A 23,588-nucleotide genomic window follows, 5' to 3' on the forward strand; every position below is an offset into this window, starting at 1 on the left:
AGAATTAGTCTGGCACATTTTTACTGTGCATTTATCCGCTCTTGACTTGTATTATGAAGTCTGCTTCCATGTACTTTGATCCTTGTTTATTCTGTCATATTTTTAACATTCTGATATTTTTCTAACCTTGTGGTCCAGAGTCCCGCTGCTCAGATATTTCTTTCCAAGCCAGTGCTCCAGGATGGAGCAGTAAGTAACACATTACTGACAATGACTCATTCTGTTTCCAGACTCATATTTATACATAGCATTAGACTATGACTAACTTAGAGCCTTTGCCATGGTTCCATTTGTGGTCCCTGACAAGCACAGTTATCTTCCAATGATTAATTCATGAATGCTGAGTGTGACACTGACAGTATCCTCTGAATGTCATTTGTGAGAGCTAACATTTTATGCATCAGGTTTGATGCTGAGATGAGTTTCTAGATTTGCTTGATCTTTTCATTTCCAGCTTTCCTATTAGTTAGTTCTCTTTTTTCTTCCAGTGAAATTCAAGGCATAGGCAGCTTTCTTACATCTTTAGCATTCCTGAGGGAACGCAAGCATGGTAAATCATGTCACCACAAGTTATCTCATACAAACATCATTTCCAGTTGATTTCAAGTTAGGCTGGATTTCCAGACAGGTGATTTCCAGTTAGATGAAACAATATGGTGAACTAACCCAGATAAAATAATACACTTAATTGATGGAGTATATAGGTTGATTAACCAGATTGATTTGCACACAGTAAAAGAAGGTGGAAAAATAATGTAAATTGCAGCATCTGCTTCTAACAGTATGAATGATACAGTCATAACACACAGGAAGCATGTTGGAGTGTCATTATCTTTAATTCAATGTCAAATGGGCCCCTGATGCTTTTCATTGTTCTGACTTCTTGATTTTCATCAATGAGTCTGCTGAGTATTTTGGCAAACACAGGATAACTATTTGTGGTTATATTTTCCTAAATCAAATGACGAAGGTTTTTTAATTTAAGATTGAAAAAAAAAAGCTCTTGTGCATTAAAAAAAGCAAACATAGGGTTCAAAATTAGAATGGCCCTATTCCCTGGCATAATTTCAGCTTTTAGAGGTGGAAGAAAGTAGTGCAAAAGCATTCACTTTTTGTGCACTTTCTTTCATCCTTGTCAGCTTACAGTGGTGAGTCATGTGCAGTGGTATTCTAGGTTTTGTGTTCTCTTCTTCATTAATTGTGTGTAGACTGCTTGAATGTTTTCATTTCATTTTAATTATTCCAGTAAATGAGCTGTCCTGTGCAGGAGCTTTCTCTGATTTTGTTGATGACTTTTTTCCTTTTCTTTTCAATAGTAGCAGTGGCTTCATCCTAGCTGATTAAATCAGTCATCATAATATGAACACTCTGTCCTTTAAAGGATATTGTATTTTTTTCACATGTTCTAATGATTGAGTAGAAAACAACCATTCCCCTTGCTAATATTTTTTCATCCTTGAGTTTATTTTTTTTCTCAACAAAAATAGAAAATACATATGTATTACAATACCTTCTATTTTTTTTTCTTGTGTATCTCATTTGCCTTTTCCTTGCTCCCCCCACCATGTGTCAGCAATGTGCATCTAATCACTTGCTAGAATTTTTTTCTCTGCCACTGTTTTATATTTCTCAGATTACTTACTTAAATTAAAAAATTTACTGGGGTACAGACTGTATGATAAAGGAATTAAATAAGGGTTCTTGGTAAAATTTTGCAAATATTGAAAAACATTTATTTCCACCCTGTCTCCATTATACATTAATTTAGATTCCTACAGAGCTGATATGCATTTCTTGAAGTATATTATGCTACAATGAAATATTAAATGCTTGCAAGAGTTATTTGATTGAAAAGAAAAAACAAACCCTATGAGGAGAGACCCTATCTGTTTGGTCGTCTCTATTCTATGTGGTCACAGAATACTCTGAAGAGAAATGCTTTCCCCTTTCATTGTTAACTAAAATCTTTTGCAATCAGGCCCAGATTATGTTCAGTACAATAACAATGTGCAAAATTCAGAGCCCTAAAAGTCCTCAGTTTTGTTAGCATTGATGCTAGACTTAGCTCAAATGCTTGGTTTCTTAAGTCCCCAGGCATAGTGAAAGAGCTCTTGGATTGTCTTTCAGAAGGGGGACATAGTAATCTCTTGTTTTCTAAATAAATGTTCTTTTTCATTCCACATACACTTCAAATTCTCTTTTGGGTCAGAATTTCTGTCTGTCAATCATCTGAACTTCAGAAATATTTGTAGTGTCGATCTTTGTTTTGTATTTCTTCCAGATCTGATGGCAGAAATAGGTTTAAGGGTGACATCAAAAGAGGAAAGACACCTTTAAAAGTCTGATTATGCTAGTGTTTATGTGATATTTCTACATTTTATTTACAAGGCAAAATTTAACATTACAGAACATTTCCTGATGCATCTTGAGTTTGCAGTGGTATTAAACAGATGGGACAAATGTGGTGTAAAAGGTTCAGTATGTCTAATAAGTTAAGTTTACCCAGTCACTATGATCTCTTAAGCACTGTGTTTTACAAAAATGAAAGAAGGTAATTACCTTCTTTTTAAAACAACTCAGGTGAATAAAAGGAAGCATGTCCTCTGTTACACAGCATCAACTTCTTCCAAACTACTGACTCCTTTGTCCCAAATTACTGACTCCCTTCCTACCACAACAGTTCTTTGTATTCTGAAAATATTAAATCAGAAAACACGTATTAATTTTTAGGACTTCCAGTGGTCCATTTCTGTAGGGCAAGCTAGCCTTATTATTACCTGAGAGTGATATTACCTCTCACCTAAAATCTTTCTCCAAGTATTTTTGTCATGTACAATAGGTAAAATGTTATCTGCTTCACATCTACTTCACAAATGTTATCTCCTTCACAACTGTTTCCTCCATACACTGTCATCTGTGAGTGCTTTGATTACTTCAGATTGCCACACTATGCATTAGGTTTTCAGAACTGTTCAGCTGAGTGATTGAAATAAGAGCAAAATTTCACTTTTGCTAGAATCGACAGATTCTCCTACAAAACTTAACAACACAGTTTATTATCTTTGCTAGAGTGAAATACTTAATAGTTTTCCACTGACCTGAAGCACTTGTAGGCCTTCCTCCTGCATAAAAACATATAAACAATAAAAATGGATCAACAATAGATATTTCACATTGGACAGTCTGGACTGTCCAGACAAACTGGACTGTCCAGTTGCTAATTTTAAATGGAGAAGATGAGAAGTACAAATGACATGAAAGACACAGATATCCTTAGAAAATTGCCTTGGTAAAACCTGACATAGTAAAACCCGAGAGGAGGGCAATGTGCAAATTGAGAGTTTGCTTTCACTCATAGAGGTATATTATTCTTACTCATATTGCATTTAATATTTGTCTTTCAGAAATCCAAAATCTCCACTTATGACAAGATGTGGGCCTTCATGAGCAGCAGGAGGCAGTCAGTACTTGTCAAAAGTAATGAAGAAGGTATCCAACGCGTGCTTACCTCTGATTACGCATTTCTAATGGAGTCGACAACCATTGAGTTTGTCACACAGAGGAACTGTAACCTAACACAGATTGGAGGCCTGATAGACTCCAAAGGTTATGGCGTTGGAACTCCCATGGGTAGGTGATATGTCAGCCACTTGTTCTCTGTTCATTCATCTTAGTTCCTTCACCAGCATGGGAAACATCCCATACACCGTTCCTTTCTCTACATTGCCAGCATTTACCTTTATTTTCTTTTTTCCAACCAGGCACAATATATATTTTGTCAAATTTTATGGATTTTATTGTATTTTCCAAAAAGAAAACAGTTGTTACTTTATAAATAGTTGTATATTTTCATATGATAAATTTGTCTTACATGTTGCCTTCCATACGTTCAACAATAACAACAGTACTGTTCACAGTACTGTTCAGTACTTTATTTTATTAAAAAAAAAGTTTTAAATATTTTGATCTCTGTGTTTAGAGAATGAAGTCCTAGTAGTGGAAGGCTTGCATTAGGAAGTGGGGCTGAGTCTTTAAAGAGGGCTAATCGCTGAGATTGCTAAAAGAGGATGAAAAGATTCCATACCATGCCACAGACAAAGCAAATATTGACTTACCCTTGTGGAATATGGGTTTGCATATTGGCTTGGATATTTCAATCCTTTAAGTATTTTCCAGGTCAGCTGCTTTTTACTAAGTAGAAAACTTTAGTTGCAAGATTAAAAGCCAACTACAGGTATTAGCTCGGTTGTAGCTTGGCTCCTAGAATCCACAGAAGGGGATTCAGCAAGAACTGAATGCAGTGATTTTTTCAAGGAAATGAGGTGAAGATCCAGCATTAGATTTCAGGATAGATGGGAATGAAAATAGTGTCACACAGAGAGTGCGAGTACCATACAATAATTCCACTTAGTATTATAAGGTGGTTCTATTGACTTATTTATCAGGTAAATACTTATTTAAACCTCATTTTGAACAAGAATTTATCATTTTGTCATTGATGTGGATATATTTTTATTTTTTCTCAGATAGGTCTTTAAGTTTGGTACTGTTTTCATCTGTGTTAATAACATATGTTAAATCATTGCACTGGTAAAGTTGTGTCCAGTACTTTAATTAAAGCACATGGAAAGTAATTATAAGAAATAAATTTTAAAGAGGTACCTAGTATTATCAAATACAGATTCGCCTATATATTGGATATATTTACTACTACTTCAATAACATCTCTGAAATTTTCACTATTTCAGTAATTTTCTATGTAACAGACACCTGCTGAAGAAGTTATGATTCTGTTCACTCTGTCTTTGAACAGTTTGTTGTTAGGAATATAGTTTTGATTCATACCAATTTTCCACCCCGTTCTATTGTGGCTCTTGTATTGCTGAATATATTCTATAGATGTGCAAGTGACAGAATGGACTGAACTTCAGACCTGCTGGTCTTTTTGGAATCTTATATTTTCTTATTTATAAACCTTTGTGTTATTTTGAGTAAAAAGCCCACCTTTCATTTAGGTTTAGTATGAAAAAATCAAATCTTAGGGATATTTTATAATAATAAATAATAATCTTTAAATAAGCTGCATGCAAACTTGTGAAGCATCTGAGGCATGCCCCAGAAATTTAAGTGAACATTGAAATGTCAAACTGATAGGAATCTGAGAGAACAAAACACTCTAGAAATTGTTCCATTTATGTGTAAGTCAGAGAAGCATCATAAACACCAGAGAAAACAGCTTTAAAACAATGATAAATTCAGGATCAGAATTCTGAAGTTTAAGTTTAGGAGAAGAAATATTGAATGTAAAGAGCCAAGGCAGTTGAGTAAACTTTCTGTAGGTCTTGTTCCCTACTTTATATGGGGACAGAAGGCACTATTTCTTTACTAATTTTGAGTTACATCAGATTCATTATTCAGCTCTTATTCATCCACAAGATTCCAAGTAAGAAAAAATTATCTGTGTCAAGAGAAAAAATAGTCTTGTACAAGGGGGTATGTGAGCAGACAGTTGTCTTGAATCAAGATGAAACAAATAGAGGACATACCTGCAGGAATCAGCAGTCACCAAAGGAGGTAAAATAAGAGTTAAAAACAGTCTTAAACTTAACAAAAGCAGTTAAAGAAAGATCTGAAAAAAGCATGACAGCTTCATAAGGGAAAATAGAACAGAATGTAAAATAGGATGTAAAGTAAAATTTTTCACAAAAGAAATGAAGGTAGAAGAAAACAGCATCTGGGGCTTTCCCAAAACATCTAAGAAGAAGAGATTAATCCAATATTTCAGCAGTATCTATGAAATGCTGTTGAGAGAGCTGACATTTATAATGGGTTTATATCTTGTGTATTAGGTGTACAGTCTCAGAAAAAAGGGATTGTGCAACCTCTGCTAGAATGATGCATAGTTTGCACATACATTTGAAAGGAATCCTTACGAAGAAGCATTCCCATGATGCCTGTCAGAATAGTTTTGTTAAATATTTTGCTTTATTGGAGCTACAAAGTATTACAGAGCAGTGGATAATGCAAAATATTCTCATGCATTATAGCTAATCTCATTTCTACAGGGAAAAATAATTCTGGAGACTTTAAAAGAACTAATGACTTGGTTATATCTGTAGAAGTAGATTACATCATTATTTAATGACTATGAAAGGAGTTTATAGACATGCAACTGAGTAATATCTTTTTAGAGTTAATAATCCTACAAGTAACTTGTCAAGTGCTTGGAAAACTGCAGTGTAATGGCTTCACATACAAAGTATATGCTGCTGCTTTTGCCTGTTTGGGAGGCAGCTTGTCTCCAAGAACAATACAGAACTACTTGCATTTATAGAATCATAGAATCACAGAATATGCTGTGTTGGAAGGGACACATCAGGATCATTGAGTCCAACTCACGACCCTGACAGGACACTCTAAAAATCACACCATGTGCCTGAGAGCATTGTCCAAACACTTGAAATCAGACAGGTTAGATGCTGTGGCCACTTCCTTGGGGAGCCTGTTCCAGTGCCCAACCACCTTCTGGGTAAATGACCATTTCCTGATATCAAACCTAAGTGCCCCTGATTCAGCTTCATGCTGTTTCTAGTCTTGTCACTGGTCACCACAGTCGAGAGATCTGTCCCTGCCTTGTCTCTTCTCCTCATGAGGAAGTTGTAACTGCAATGGGTCTCCCCTTCATCTCCTCCAGGCTGAACAGACCAAGTGACCTCAGCTGCTCCTCATAAAGCTTTTCCTTCAGACCCTTTACCACCTTGGTGGCCCTCATTGGATGCTCTTTAATGGTTTAATGTCTTATATTGTAGTGTCCAAAACTGCCCCCAGCACTCAAGGCGAGGCCATCTCAGTGCAGTGCAGAGCAGAGCAGGACAATCCCCTCCCTTGCCCAGCTGTGATGCTGAGCCTGATGCCCCCAGGACACCGCTGGCCCTCCTGGCTGCCAGGGCACTGCTGGCTCGTGTTTCACTTGTCATCAACCAGGACTCCCAGGTCCCTTTCCACAGTGCTGCTCTCCAGACTATTTTTCCTTAGTCTCTACGCACAACCAGGGTTGCCCCATCCCAGGTGCAGAATCCAGCACTTGTCCTTTTTAAACTTCATATAGTGTTACAGGCATGGTGTTGGTAAGATATACATGTCATCTGCAAAATTTGCAAAAAATCCAGTTTATCACCAGGAGCAGTGGCTTGAAATTGCAGAAGTTTTTGCACATAAGGTTAAATTTGCAGGAAGCAGTTGTTACAGATCTTAGGTTGACTGCAGTAGAAAGGATATGGTTACTTTTGGAGAACAGCACCAAAGGAAGTAGGTGCAACATATCTTGATTATTTTGAAGATAATTGAATAATAATTAGTGAGAAAATATTGCTTGAGTTTAAGCAGATACAAAAAAAAAAGATCTAAAAGCTTTCCTAACAGAAAAGTATTCTATCAGTTTATGACAAGATAATCACTTGGAAAATGCAACCAAGAAAATATAGTCCCAGTTTAGAGTAATGCAGTAAAGGTTCTTTGCTCATGATGTTAATATTTTAAATTTAGAGAAAGAAAGTTGCACAAGATTAGGAGAAAAAATACCCCAAAAACCAGTGGATCAGGAAGTACATGGGTATCAATTCCTTCCCAAAAAACTGGAGAAGCAAGCTATGAGTTTACATGATTATTTTATTTCCTCTAAAACCATTAGTGAAGTAAAGAAAGTTTAGATTGCTAAAATGTAACTTTGAGGGAGGAAAATGGAAACAATGTACTTTTGGTGCAAAATAGGATTGTCAAAATCAGCACACATCTTTAAAATCAACAAGATACAGTGATACTTGAAATAGGTGTAAAGCAGAATTCTGTATGGTATCTTTGGAGTAGTGAAATATAAGCAAGGAGGAGTGAAATATGAGCTAGGGAGAATTTGGTAAATTATGCATACAATGATTCTCACGATATAAGTTTTTAAATTAAAGTTTTGTATGCACCAGAATTAATTTTTGGTCATCCACTTCTTATGCTAGGCTAAAAAAAAAAAACAACTTGATTTATAAGGGAAAGAGAACAACAGGCCCAGGATGAGATGCCTTATAGCAACTGATACTTTGGAGCAGATAAGGGAGAACCTTGTAATGGGTTTTGTTTGTTTTGTTGTCTATCTTTGCAACATTGTTTATAGCTTTGTAACCAAGAGTATAATAGTTGCTCCACTAGAGAACGTTTGTTTGATTTTTTTTTTTTAATCTTCCAGTTTGAAGATCCACATGCAAGGGGTTTTTATTTGCTTTATTCTGGCATGTTTTATTCACTATTTTATCAGGTGTGTGTTCTCCATCAGTGAATCTGACAGAGGAAAATTATTTGCATATTATTGTCAACATGGTGTTTAGTTGCTTTCTAATTTCTATCACATTATAATTATATGTATAGATATTATCCACAGTTATCTTTTAGAAATGCACATGAGTATCTTTTAGTGGTTGGAATTTGTCTTTGTGGGGGCATTCACCTCATCATCCAATATTGATGTTCAAGGGAGGAATGAGGGGTGGGAAGGAGGGAAGAAGAAAGAGAGTGAGAAGACACAAAAAGACAATTAACAAAGGTGTAGTGGGAGAGGAGGAGGGAGGGAGAACAAACCCTTTGGGTATGCAGGGCAACTTATACTTTCCATTACAGATAATCTGAAGTGTTTATTATCATTTCCAGTGTTTCAATTTCCCGTTTCATCATCATGCTTGTTTAAAATTTGGGTTGTTCTTGAATATAGCCCAGTTGGGCCTAAATTTACAATTGCAATGAGCTCCTAAATTTTATGATACATCCAAACGCTTATGGTCATCCTATCAAACAGATATTGCAGCATTATTTTCAAGAAAACCTGGACTATCCAGAAATCTACTTTTTTATGTCCCACTGGAACACAGTTAATGTGAATTTCCTATGGTCAACATGCTGTAAAACACGGTAATATTAAGTGACAAATGCTACATTATAATGACTATTTATTAAGATATTTGCTAATATGAACCATGTGGAATGTTAGAAATGTAGTTTTTACACACTTTATGCTAAAGCCTTAATACTCTGTGAAGCTACTTTCTCCTTTTCTTCATTTTTTGTTTTTGGTTGGTTGGTGTTTTTTCTTTGGTTTTTTTTTTTTTGGTTTGGTTTTTTGTTTAGGTTTTTTTGGGGGTTTTTTGTTTTGCTTGTTTTTGTTTGTTCATTTGTTTTTTCCTTTCAGTTTTCTGCTTTCAAATCGGAAGAAACATAGTTGAAATAATCTTTTGGAAAAATCATACTTCATCTCTCTGGGATGGTGTTTCAGGTTCTTATTTCTTTCTAAATTCCTCTTTCTCTTCAGTATGTTTGACAGCAGGCTACTTCCCATCTGGCTTGGGCAGATTTTCTTCTGAATTGCCATTTGCTTCAGTGTTGAACCTGGAGCACATAGATGGCTGACAAGTGAATATTTGGAACTGATTCCACATGAATAGATCTACTGAGCATGCACCTTTCAGATGATCTGCCTTTACGTGGCAGATGAGGAGTATCCTGTCGGTGTATGCCAGACGAACTCTGTGCGTGTGGAGATGTATGCAAAGTAATGCCTTTGACATTTTGAAAATGACAAATGGTGTGTGTAAGTAATCTTGAAAATTGCATAAATTTCTTCTAGCTCTTGAGAAATACAAAATGGAAAATGGTATATAGTTATGGTGCATAGAAGAAATTAGAGCTAGTCATTTCACTGATGTTTCTCTGTCCCCAAGCTGCAGAAAATTGCAGAACTAGATTAAGAGGGGGCTTTAGTGGTGTAGCAGTGATGTTCCTAAAACACCTGATAATGGTGAGGCAAAAAAAATTTGAGAAAAAGGTGAAATACCCATTTCTTTACCCTTTATTCCTTTGCAGTTAATACAATCAAATCTGCTATTAATATCAATAATGCCTCAGTTGCAAAATATAATGAGAAGAATCTTTGAACATATTACGTGATTCTCTTCACTTTTGCAAGGTTTTTGACTAACTTTTCACTAGCTGTGGTCAAGTGGATCAAACCATGACTCTTCCAGAGCATATGACTCTTTGTGTCCCTGGCACTTCCATATTAATGGACTTCCAAGATACCCTGAGAAATACTGGAAAGGGTTTAAGATTTAGATCTTTGAAAGCTAATTGTTAACTCCAAAATTGTTTAAAAAAAACCCCAAATATTGCACTCCCCTGGCTATATAGAGACTCTTCACTGTTCTTTGGCACAAAATACATCTCTCAGGATAGGAATGATGTAAAGTGATGTATTTTGGGGTCAACACTTCCATCATTTCATTTCAAGTCTTATATAAATACCCGTTATACAAAATTACAATAACTTGCAACAGTAACACAGATACAGTTATGAAAATTAATTCTTATAAGTACATAAAATATATCTGCATGGGGGATATTTATAAATTCACAATAGAAAGTTGGCAACTACTGTGGTGTAAGAAAGTTATACCTCACATGTCAAAAAGAAAGATGTATGAGTAAAATCAACAGCATTCCAGCAGAAATGCATTGGCTGCAGACCCCAGACATCAGCACAGTCACTTAAGTTGAAAGCATGAAACAAAACTTCTTAGTTCTCACATTCTGTTGACTCACAGGTGCCTTTTTCAGCAGTTTTCTTTTCTGTAAATTCAAATGAAATATCAGATAAAATGTCTTTTTTAACAGAAATTTTTACCTCTCACACAAAAAGCCATATTTTTCACAGTACATTGTTCTAAGAGATTTTCAAAATTGTGCCCACTCACATATGAATTCCAAAAAATCTCTTTGGCCAACTAATGTAATATGCACATCACTTACATTTCTTTATATATTTTTGCATAATGTAACCAATCTTAACATTTAAAAATTTTATTTTTGTAAAATCAGAGCCAAGACTGGGGTTAGTTTCCTTTCTTTTGTAATTTTTTCAAATTTCAGTCAACTGTGAAGCATGTAATTAAAATGCTGTTTGGAGTTTGTGCATTTTGAAGACAATAACATTCATATAATTTCATCAGTCACAGGATCAAGAAAGAGTATTTCACAGTCCATTCACTTAAATTAAAGATTCCACTGCAGAAAAAAAGTAATTCAGACAATAATTTATGATCTGCTACTTGATAGCTTCTCTAGGAATATGACTTCATTAATTATTTATATTTATCTAAGCCATTAATAAATTAAATAAAATAGCTTTCTTCCTACCTCAGTGCTAGGCTGCTGGATTCAAAGATAATTTAAACAAATAAATTGTTTAATCAGTGATTGTATGACAGTTAATTCTCATGTTGAATCTTGTAACTATGTATAGATTCAGCTGATTTATATTACCTGTTCTGTCTCTAGGGAGTGACCTACAAGAAGTATTCACAGTAAAACTTTTTATATTATAATGCAGATTTTTTTAGCTGACCTGACCATGTTCTTAATGTAGGTATTTTACAAAATATTTCACTATCTGTCTATTTTAAGGGCATGTTTCCAAATGTAGAAAATTATAAATCAGGCACAGTGGGGCATATAAATTACTCATGACAGATCTTTTAATAGATGCTTGTAATTTCAAAAACTATAGCTTAATATATTAAAAATACGAACAAATAAATTATTCATTTCCTAAATATGCAACAGCAAGTGGCAAGTGAAAAGAATAGTCTTAACTCTCCCCTTAGAGTTTAGCCATCCTCCTTCCCTGCTGCATTTATTATTCCAGATGGATTTTTCAGCTGGGTTTTTGTGGTGGTTTGGTGGTTTTTTAGGTTTTTTTTTTGTTGCTTTTGGGTTTTTTTTTGGAGGGGGGTTGGTTTTTTTTTGTTTTTTTTTGGTTTTTTTTGTAAATGTCTAAAAATTAGTTTACTTTTGGTGCTTGCCTGCAAAGTAAAAAGTGGGTAAAATAAGAGTAAATGCCCTGTAAATGCATGACTAGCACTTCATCATCCTATAGATGTGTAGGATGTTGTCCCCGATGTTTTGTCCAGCTTTTAAAAGACCAGAGCTTTGTTATTTGCAACAGCATACACAAATAGGATGTGTGGGAATGGTTTAAAGCTGCATCAGGGGAGTTCTAGACTGGATATTAGGAAGCATCTCTTTATCCAGAGGGGGGTCAAACACTGAAATGTACTTTCTAGAGAGGTGAAACCCCAAGCCTATCAATGCTTAAGAGACATTTGGACAATGCCTTTACCAACGTGCTTTTACTTGGTCAGCCCTGGATTGGCCAGTCAGTTGGACAAAATGATTGTTGTAGGTCCTTTAAACTGAAATATTCTGTTCTGTTCTATTCCTTTGATACCATTTTTTATACAGTTCATTTATTTTTCCTTTTTTTCTTTCCCTTTCATTTTTCCTTTTTTCTTTTCCTTTCACTTTTCCTTTTTTCCCTTGTCTTTTCTTTTCCCCTCATTTTCTTTCCGTTTGCTTTTAAACTTAGAGAAGGTTACTAGATACACCATAAGGATTGGGTTGGCACGTTAGATTTTAATCACTGAATGTTTTCAACTTACTTCAGTATTCCCAGTATGTTTTCATGCACATAATCAGACCAATTACGTTACTTCAATTCTTACAATGTTCAGTTCTGAGAAAGTGCTTTCTTCTTAGTAAGAAGATGAAGTTCTTTGTTGCTTTTCCAACTGCTTTTTGAGGACAGATTTGAAGGAAAGATGTTTTTACCTAGAGAAGTGTTTGACAAGAAACTTTTACATGTGTACTGCTTCCATTCTATGGTGCTTTTCTTTGTTCCAGCACAGTTACACAAACATTCCTGCACATTTTCAGCCGATCCCTCTAGTTTTAATATACTTCTATTAGAAAGAACAGGGATAGCAAGGATTTAAAGATTTTGTGAACCAGATCATTTATTAAATTAAAAAAAACAAACAAACTAACAAGCAAACCCAAAACCAACCAACCAACCAACCAACCAAAACAAAGCTCCCCAGGCATAACAGTTCTATCTCTAACATATGTGAATACAAAAGTAAGGCTGAATTTTCACTGTCATGTCAAACTGCCATTGGGCTGCTGCACTTTGCAAAAGCTGACAGCTATTTGAGCTGCTTTAGTGAACTAAACCAGCAGAATAATGTTCATCTTTTTTTTCATGAAATTATTTTGCTTTATATTTGTCTACATAGCTGCTAATGAGGCTGGAAGTATTCATAGTATAAAGAAAGCAGTGATAGTAAACAGGGATATGGAAGAGAAAATGGGATTTCTGCATGGGCAGCTGTTAGGCCAAGTCTGAAGACAATCCTGAGAGACTTCCCTGCTTTCTGGTAGTTTCAAAAAGGTCTAATGTATCTCTCAGTAAGAGAAACAAAACAGTTGTAATTTAACAGATGTGAGTGGATGCAGTGCAGAGGGGAGGTGTCTAAGTGACTTTTCCATATGTTTAAAATTTTTATTTTCCCAATACCTTCCACTCATTCTGTCTCAAAGTTTGCGGAACCTGAATATCATCCTCTTCACACTGGTGCTTCTTTTTTTATCTTATTTTTTTTTTCCTGGAGGTCTTGGCTAAGAATCAAAGAACATTATGGCAGCAAGAGAGCCACAAGAAATTATAATACTGGCTAATATTAAAAACATTAAAATAAAAGTAAAAAAGGATCCCATTGATCCTTTCAAAAGTAACTGTTTGGAGTTTATAAATATTCCTTACTCTTTGAAGTTAAGTCCTGATTGTAGCTGAGGCTGCTCTCCGTATCCTGACATAATTCTCTTTTCGCACCTCCACCAAATTTAAAAGATGGCATATTTTGAAAGGTTATTTTGAAAACTTTCCTTAAATCTCAGGCAAGACTAGAAAACAATGCCAGTGAGAACAATGACTAGCACTGACCATTACTGGCACATTTATTTCAATTAATGCATACATTTAGCAGTCAGTAATCAATGTAGAATTAATTTTAGATTTTTTTTCTTCCAGGAGACACCAGGTTCTTTTTTTCTTAAATATTTTTTGTTACTTCTCTTAAACATCAACAATTTTTTAAAATCAGTGTTCTATGTTGCCTTGCTTGAAGAAATAAAAGAAAAAAAACACCCTAGGCTCCAGAGAGAGAGAGTTAGTGAGATTTTCTTCTACTCTTCCAGTAACTCTGTTGTGTCTGACACTGGTGGGTAAACGGAAGGTCTATTCTTTTTACATATCTATGATTAAATATATTTATGTAAAACCAGCATAGCCACAAATATGAATGATACAGAAACCTTTCAAAAAGCAGTTTCAAAACTGAAAGGAATAACAGATAAATTATATATCAATTTAGTCCCTGAAGTTGTTAATAATATACTTGGTTGATGTAACTGAAACAAAATTCTACATATCTGAAAATAGTGAACAGTTTGGAAGTTTAAAATTTTAATTTTTGCAAATGTATTCCCAGATTTCCTCTGTAAAGTATGAAACCCATTCAACATTGGTTGTCAATTTAATCTTTGTTGTGATTTCAGAATCTGTAGGTATTTCCCGCTGATACTGTGTGGGACACAGGATATCTGAGTCACCTTTGTTAGATGTTGTAAAGCACTGCTCCTGGAGAAAAGTTTCCATTCACAGTCCAGAACTCTACTTAAAAACTGTGCATATTTTCTTATGTATATGTATACATATACCCTTAGTTAAAAAAAAGAATCACTTTGAATATGAATATAGGACATGCAAACACCTTCCCACTGCCTACAGTTTTCAAGATCTAAAGTAGCAGTAATAATAATAATAATAATAATAATTCTAGGCAATAGTTTGTTTTTATGGTTAAGACACCCTAGATCTTTTGAAGCTACTTGTTACCCTCAGACCATATATATTACATAACATGAGAAATTTTTACTGGTCTTTGGAGATGAGGCATATAAACAAATCTGTCTCTGTAGAAATAAATAGGAAACCATGTACCAAGACAGACCACCTTTTTCTTATGCTTGCCTGCACTTAGTCCGTAATCCTTCATACAATATGAACTGTAATATTCATCACTTATACTTGTATAAAAGTGCTGAGCTTCAGTTCTCCTATAACTAAAACAAATTAATACATTTGTCTTCATTAGCTGAACATAATGAGAAAAAAAGGGGCAAATTATTTATTTTTATGCAGGTCAAGCCATGTATTGAAACTAATTTGAGAATTTCAACTGCCTGAGCAGTTAATTTATTATTTTGGAAATGTAAGACTGTGTAACTAACATATTTGATGAAAGAACTGTTTTTTATAGTTGCCTCAGGATTATGAGCATATTGAAGCACTGTCTGGGAGGCATGCTGAGACTGAGCTTTATATCAACAAGGAATTGCCAAAACACTTAACATCCTGTAGTGTTTGTGGGCTGACTCTGCACTAGAGAAGAGGCTTCTAGTAGGAACTTACCAAACACATACAACCAAAGCAAACACATTATTAAAGCTTCATGTTGATGTTATTGTGTCTAGGACATAATGTATGGTATTCCCATATGTTGTGTCAATGGTCTAGGTAGGACTAAGTCATATGAGAAGCAGCTGAGGGAGCTGGGGTTGTTTAGCCTGTAGAAAATGAGGCTTAGGGGAGACCTTTAAGAAGGTTGGCCTTTTCTCCCAGGCAACTAGCAATAGGACAAGAGGAAATGGCTTTAAACTGCTCCAAGAGAGGTTCAGGTTGAATATGAGGAAGAATTTCTCTGCTGGAAGTGGTGTGTCCAGGGAAGTTGTGGAATCACCCTCAAAGTGTTCACAGGACAACTGGATGTTGCACTTTATGCCATGGTTTAGTTGACAAGGTGGTGTTTTGTAAAAAATTGGACTTGATGATCTTGGAGGTCTTTTCCAAAATTAATGATTCTATGATTCCATGAGTCTACAGATTGGATTGACAAAGACTCATCTACAAATTTAAAATTTCTTTGGCCTGATACATGCCCTTAATTAGAAAAAACTGGTGGATAACATCCCAGCACATGGTATTTCCGTGGTTTGTAGTTAGATGAACCCAAGGCCACTTCACACTTCAGTTCATACCCATGATGAAACAGTTAATAGCAAGATATTAATTGTTTAGAGAATTTCCCTTATAGCTCGCCAAAGGATTGGGGTGTTCTGCAGGAGTGTGAAATGAGTTTTCAGGTGGGGCAGTTTTGTTATGACCTTACACTTGTCTTTCAGCATAATCTTGTCTGCCTGACCAAAATCTTTACATGTACCAGAAACACATGTAGAATTTCTTTAGGCTTTGTTAATTCATCTGTTTATTGTTGGGCAGTGCTAGACAGAAATTTCTTTCAAAGGAGGCTATATTTGCGAACCATTCATATGTGAGTGTCACAGATTTGCAAGGTGAATTGAAAAAAGAAAGCACTGTACAAATATCAAATACTATTATCTGTGGCAAAAAATATCATTGATTTTCTCACTAGAGGTTTCAACAAAGATATCTTCCCATTCTGCAGCTGTGCAATCCAGGAGGGGTAAAGAGATAATAGTATATTATGATAATGATCTTTTCAAATTTTCTGTGATGTTAAAAGGCATGAAGAGTCTATGAAAAATGTTACTATCACTCATTTATTTAATCTAAGAGATGTGCTTTAGAGCAGTTTATAATGATAGTTTGAGGAGTGGTTGAAAAAAACTTACCCTGTTTCAGAAAAAAAAAGATATAGCTGGAAGGCTAACAAAATAATTTAACAATTATCTGAGCATTTAAAACAGTAAAAACAATGCATAAACTACTTCATTTTGTTCAGGTTATCTTGATACTACAAAAAGAAACTGTGTATTTAGTATTCAACCTGTTATTGTCATGTCTTCTTTGAATTATTCATTATAGGCAACAATTATCATTTTTGTTTTGTTTTATAATATATTCACTGTGAAGGACAGCTATGTTTTAATCTAGTTGCAAATTAATATTTTTAAGTATGTTCTTTTCCCTGTCCTAAAGCAATAAGCACTTATGAACATGTGAATTACTTAATGGCTACTGTACTTCCAACTCTCAAATATTCATCTAACCTTGATATATTTTGCATATTTATGTCTGGGAAATTAATATGTAATAAATCTCAACTACATCATCCATCTTGGTTACATTTCAGCTTTATATACCTACATAAACTTTAAACCAATGGTTCCATAAAGAAATGACCAGAAATTAGCCTCAGCTGGGAATTGGTTATGAGTGGGACGAAGTGAAAACAATTAGAGAATACGCCACCTGAGAAAGTGTGTTGATTGCATTTAGCATAAAATACTGATTTTAAGTGTTCCCTCATTTACCAGAAACTTGTCTTTTCCAAGCCATACATGTTCCTCAAAGATGAATGCATATATACATACATACATACATATATATATATATATATGTGTGTGTGTGTGTCTGTGTGTGTGTGTGTGTATATACATGTACAGATACATATATATATGTGTAAAGGTATAATGAGCAGCTTTGGTTTGGATTTTGTCTTGAATGTTTGTAGTTTTAATTTAGATATGGGGTAATTTATACTGCTAAAATCTAGTTAGACAGTAAATATCTCCTGAGGATTTTCCATTATAGTAACTGCAACTTAATGAATATTTTCTGTTTACTCCAGAAAATATTGTTTATCTAGTTTATCAGAAAATATTGTTTATCTAGTATTAAAATATTATAATCCTAATGTAATAGAAGGTATCTTGGTTAAAAATAAGAATCTACAAACACTGATTTTTTTTCATCAAAAAGTTGATTTTGAAAACAGAGCCAGGGACTGGGAACTGATAGAATTCCTCTTCTTTCTTCATGCATTTCTTGGAGGTTTTAGAACCCATAGATAGGAAGAATGAACCAAGCTACATTGACCCTTCTTTCTGTTGCTTCCTCCCAATCCTGCTTAGAGAAGGTAAAGAAGGTTAGGGAGCTGAGATGGCTGTACAAATACATTTCTGTGGTGATAAAATAAGGGCTTCTCCTGTAGCCAGCCCCTAATACTTTCCTACAGCATGTAATAACTGTGACTGCCAGTCTTTATTGCTGAGTGCTGGCTATACTCTATATGCCTGGAAGGTTTTTCAGTCCCTGTGATATATGAGGCTGTAGGAAATAGTTTTCCATGGTTCTTCATAATCTGAACATCTACTCCACAGTTAGGTAGAAACTTTCCATGTTGTTTCTGTCCTGCATATGACTGCAGTATGCATGACACTTGTGAGAAACTGAACTCCGCAGAGTGTGTGACCAACTGTGTCCTAGGAAGGATTGTCTGTTCCAAAGGACTGGGCTGTATTTTGTCTTGTAAAAGTAAAAGGAAACCTTTACCATAGTAACAGATGAGCGGGGACAACAGACCAATACAAACCCCAAAACTTTCAAGTATGGTATGACTAAGCACACAACAAATTTGGTGGCACAACATTTAGACTGTGGTTCTTAGTAGGGCTAAATGATTGGATAAGAGAGATGCTGTTAAGCTAAAACTTAAATGATTGACCCATTCCCAGTAGTATAAATGGTGTTAATCAGCATTCTTATGGAAATTTCAGGCATGCTTAACTGGAGTGAGATTGTGACTGCAGTATATTGTATTTATACACAGACTATCTTTAGGATAGATAGATCAAGGTGGCGTAATCACAACAGGAATGGGTTCATGCTGAAAAACAAACTCAAAACAAATAAGACATAACTCTCCCATTCTACTGAAAGAAGTTCTAAATTATCTTAATTTTGTACCTAGGTTCTGAATGTGATGATGTATTCCTAACAACTTTTGTCTTTTGCTCAGGCCAAATACACAGAATAGAAATAATGTTGCAAGATAAATAGAACTGTCTTGGGATTATTAATAACAAAAGGAAAAACAGAAATAAAAGATGCTATCACTGTGTATCCAGAATGTATTTTTCCTATCCAGAAAATCAGAAGTAACATGTAAGTGTATCCTGCAGGCATATTTAAAAGCACTAGGCAATTCATAGTCCTTCCTTTTGGTAAAGTGCCCCTGGCTCGATGGAACAAAAAATTTCCTGGCTCAAAATTTTCTTATCAAAGGAGTTAGCAGAATGTTGTTCTTCCTTTTGATTTACTTAAAGTCAAAATCAGTTCTACAGGTCCCAAAATGCTCCAACTGCTTTCATAGGATAGAATGAGTAAAACAGACTAAGAGTAACCAGACAGGAGATTTTACTAAGTTAAAATCTAGTAGGAAGCTTTTTCAAAACCAGTTAGATCAGCAGAATTTCAAAATACTAATCTGTATGCAGTGAAGCCTCAATATAAAAATCGTATGTGTTCATAATTTATGTTTAAACATATCATTATATGCATAAATCTTTACATGTTGAGACTTCAGGGCAGAAAACATGTCTATATATAGCTTCTGCAGTAACTCTGGGAGACTGTTATTTTTGTAGAGATGTTTTAGAAAAAGGTGTTTTATGCAAATTTTCATTTTTATTTTAAACTTTTGTAAGCAGGTAACTGCAATAAGAAATTATTGCTTCCCCTCTGGATGTTGTTGAACCTGTGCAGGAAGGAAGAAACACCCCTATAATCTATAACAGAAGGGCTTAAAATTATTCTGGCAGAAATTCTCATTCCTGCAAACAGGAGCTAGAGAAGGATCAGTAGATAATTTATAGATTATATTCTGTAGATCCTCCAGTCTTTCATGGTAATAAATAATCAGTTGATAGGGAAATAAAAGAGGTAGAAACCAACAAAAGAGAGGAGAGAAAAAGTCAGATATTTCCATACTGATCCTTTGCCTTTCTCTTCACTCAGTGGAATACTATGCACTCACTTTTTTCCCCTGATTTTGGAACAGCATTTTAAAAATCATCCTCTCTTCCCTCCCTGTTTTCCCTCCATGCACAGACTTGTAAGATTGGTTTTGTTTTTGACTGCTTTGTCTTTGTACTGAAGGTTGAGATGTGAAGTTTCTATTTCCTCATGTTCCTATTTCCTCATGTTCCTATTTCCTCCTCTTCCTTTTATTTTTCTTTCTTTTTTTTTCCCTTATGCTTTATTACTTCATTCTTATTCATACTGTAGGTATTTTGAAAATTCATTCATATATATTGACTGTGAGTATTAGAGTTTCTATTTTGCTTTTATGGCTTTTTTGTTTTTGTTTTGAACACTAAATTCTCTTTAAAGAGGATTTAAATAAAATTATATTAAACACTTTAGATTTAAAATGTAAATGTAAAAAGTAGGACATGTGCTTCTTGCAACACCTCATGGCAGGGCTTGAGTCATCTTTCAGTCATGTGATGAAAGTGATAGAGAAAATTACCTGAAAATGTCAGAAATCTTTTGCATTTACTTGCTAACATTTTTCATTTCTGCAGGAAAAGCAGCTGTTACACCCAGAGTGTAATCTAGGTGCCTTGACCACATTCTCTATTTATTGCTTCTTACATTTTTATGCTACCATTGTCATCCACAGATCAGTCTGTGATACTTTTAGCTACTTCAAGTGCTTTTGGGTGGATTTTCCATTGCTGGGACTTACAGTCCTGTTTATAAGAGAAAAAAAGCTGGGAGAAAATCTAGTCAGAGGAAATAATGTTGTTCATATGGTTCCTTTGTTCTCTTAAGGGCTGCTTGAGTAAGTATAAACAGAATTAAAAATTCCTTTTCTCAAAGTATCACATTATTAGGTGTACTCAATATTTGCTGCAAAATGAAAACCTATGAATTTAGAACATTTTAAGTCCTTCAGAATCACAATAGAACTACAGCATTCAATGCTAGCTTTTTCATGGGTATAAATTTTTAAATGCTTGATTTAACAGCAGCAATATATAATGCTTGTCATCCCACATCGATCCTGACTTGTGACAGGATCACTTCTTAGACAGGATATAAGGTATAACAAATATAAACATTGCAGTAGATAGGCCCTGTAATCCATTCCAGAATAATTTGTGCAAAATTTTGCAATCACAAATAGTATTACAATTACTATTGTACTGAATCACTATTGTCTGTGTGTTTCTAATGAAACCTTCATAAATTTAACTAATTGTAAACTGTATTAGCCCATGCTTTATTGTTTCTGTCTATGAATTCCTCAGTTAATTAATTTTTTAACTTCTTCAAATAGACTAGAATTGTAAGTGTAAAAATCTGATCCCCAGAAAATATAAATAATACATGAAGAGTAGATGGCACTCACTATATTTAGACCAACAGAGAGCGTGGAAACAAAATGCAAATCAGTTTAATTAGAAAGCAGCCTGTCAGATCAGAAGACAGCTTAAACTGAGTCCAAGACTATTTCTCTGAATCTAATGTTATTTAAGTTGTTGTTGTTAAATATTTATATGCAGTGTAATGTTGAAAATATCCCCAAAAGATTACAGAATGCACTTACACTTCCCCAGGCTCTTGTGGACTAATCACTTCCTTCTTCCATCTGACCAAAGCAGCATGTCAAGAATAGGGTTTTGCAGAACTCCAGCATAATCAGGATGGTCTGAAATGATGTGACTTGGGCCCCTGAATGCAGAAAAGGGTAGAAGAGAGTTTGTTTTCCTTTCTTTATGCTTCCTGTGTAGTCCAGTGCAAACACAGTTTACCTCCTAGCACAAAATACCGTCCTTTTCTAAGCGTAGATGATAAATGCACAAGTCCTTGCAATTTAAATACTTTGAGGTTGGCTCTTCACACCTTTTATTCTTGAATAAAGGAAAAGGTGCTTTTGCATTTTGTAATTAGTTCTTCCTATGTTCTATAGTGGCACAGCAACTCTTTGTTATAAGCCTTCTTCTCAGGATAAGTTCTGGATATGTAAAAAGAATTTGAAGAAATAAAGAATAAGTTAAAAGAAATTTTTTAAAAAGTATACATATTTTCCAACAGTTTTAAGACTATAAAGCATCTTATCCATGCATTTCTTCAGTTCCTCACACCTGATCACAGTGCATAAAATAGTTAAACAGGCAGCATCTCTCTGGCAGATACAGAGGATTTTTTCCAAAGGTAAAAAGTTAATGGAAATGTATTTTATTACTCAGCTGAAAGAAACCCTAAAGTCTATAGCCAGTTAGTAGCATTATTATGATAGAGAGAAAAAGAGGAGAGGTGCATTATAGAATTGCATTGACATGAACAGAAAGAGGGGATACCATGCCTTTTCATCTACTCTTTTTCTTCCTTTCCTGAGATTTCTTAACCACTTTAATGAAGAGTCTTTTGTTCCTGCTTTCAAAGGACAAGAAAAATGATGGCTTTGTTCTCTACTTAAACATTGCACAAATCTTAACAGAGAAAGCACTTCTAACTGACATGATTTGCTCTCTAACATGCAGAAAATAAAAGCCTTCTTCATTGCCATTATTCAATTATCAATGTACATTTTAAAATACCCATTGAGAAGCCCTTATGCACAATGTAAAGAAAAAGAGAACAGATTACATACAAAGATATGACACCAGCCTTTGAACTACCCCTTGAAATATTGAAATATTAAAAAGCTACAAAATTATCCTGTAATTTTAAAATAATGAATTATGAGAAAGAAATACATCAAAATATGAGACTATACATCCCTGATATCCAAACACACTGAATATTATCCTTCTGAATTCTTGCTACCTGGTACTGTTAATAAGTAAGTGCATGCTGAAAAGTGTTTTAAGTGCCTGAAAATCTATCAAATATAGACTTTTGTGGGTTGGTCCTGAAGCATAAATTGTTTCTCCCTCATTTAATAAAATGACAGGATGAAGTATTCATTAAATATCAGAACTTCTATTAGCTTTATGATAGCGAGCTATGAAGCAACAGCCTGTAGATTTACATATATTAAACTAAATTAATGAAGCTCATTTAAAAACTTACTGGGAAAAAATTGAAAAAAAAATGAAAGAAGAATACACTTTGACTGAGTATAATATTTGGGCATGAAGAAGCTTGAGACCATGGGACTAAATGTGATAGGAATTGTTGCATCAAGTGGCATGGCTTACTGGAAACACCAGCTGGATCAAGTTTTCTGGATATATACTTGTGTGAGCAAGCAGGTTTGTATTTATGTGACCAGTGTGATTGTCTCAAGAAGCAAGTGGCTTTTTCGACTAATATTATGGCTGTTAAAGATATAGTTTTCATGAGTTATTATTTATTCTTATTTGGAATAGCTAACATTTCATGTAATATATTCCATGTGATATTTCTTCCCTGTGTTCTCTTCAGGTTCTCCATATAGAGACAAGATCACTATAGCAATTCTTCAGCTGCAGGAAGAAGGCAAGCTCCACATGATGAAAGAGAAATGGTGGAGAGGCAATGGTTGCCCAGAAGAGGAAAGTAAAGAGGCCAGTGCTTTGGGAGTTCAGAATATTGGAGGAATCTTCATCGTGCTGGCAGCAGGATTGGTGCTTTCTGTCTTTGTGGCAGTTGGGGAGTTTTTGTATAAATCAAAAAAAAATGCCCAGTTGGAAAAGGTAAATATTGTCATTACCTGTTTATTTATATTATGGTCTATTTAAATGATATTTTAAACATTTTGTAATGTTTAGTGAAATGTAGGTGATGCATAATTATTGTTTATTCTTATAGTAAAGTATTTGTATAACAAAGGATGACAGCAAAA

General features: G+C 34.6%; 1 protein-coding gene across 5 annotated transcripts in view; it reads left to right on the top strand.

Annotated features, from left to right (window-relative positions):
• GRIK2 (glutamate ionotropic receptor kainate type subunit 2) overlaps positions 1-23,588 on the top strand; it is a 358,260-nt gene that overhangs the window by 315,385 nt on the left and 19,287 nt on the right. For all 5 annotated transcript variants that reach the window (XM_054514245.1, XM_036379660.2, XM_036379659.2 and 2 more), the window contains 2 exons: positions 3,405-3,630; positions 23,189-23,439. In XM_054514245.1, the coding sequence (XP_054370220.1) occupies positions 3,405-3,630; positions 23,189-23,439 (477 nt within the window). The remainder of the gene's footprint in view (positions 1-3,404; positions 3,631-23,188; positions 23,440-23,588) is intronic.

This window comes from Molothrus ater, chromosome 3 (genome assembly GCF_012460135.2).
Source record: "Molothrus ater isolate BHLD 08-10-18 breed brown headed cowbird chromosome 3, BPBGC_Mater_1.1, whole genome shotgun sequence".
NCBI lineage: Eukaryota > Metazoa > Chordata > Aves > Passeriformes > Icteridae > Molothrus > Molothrus ater.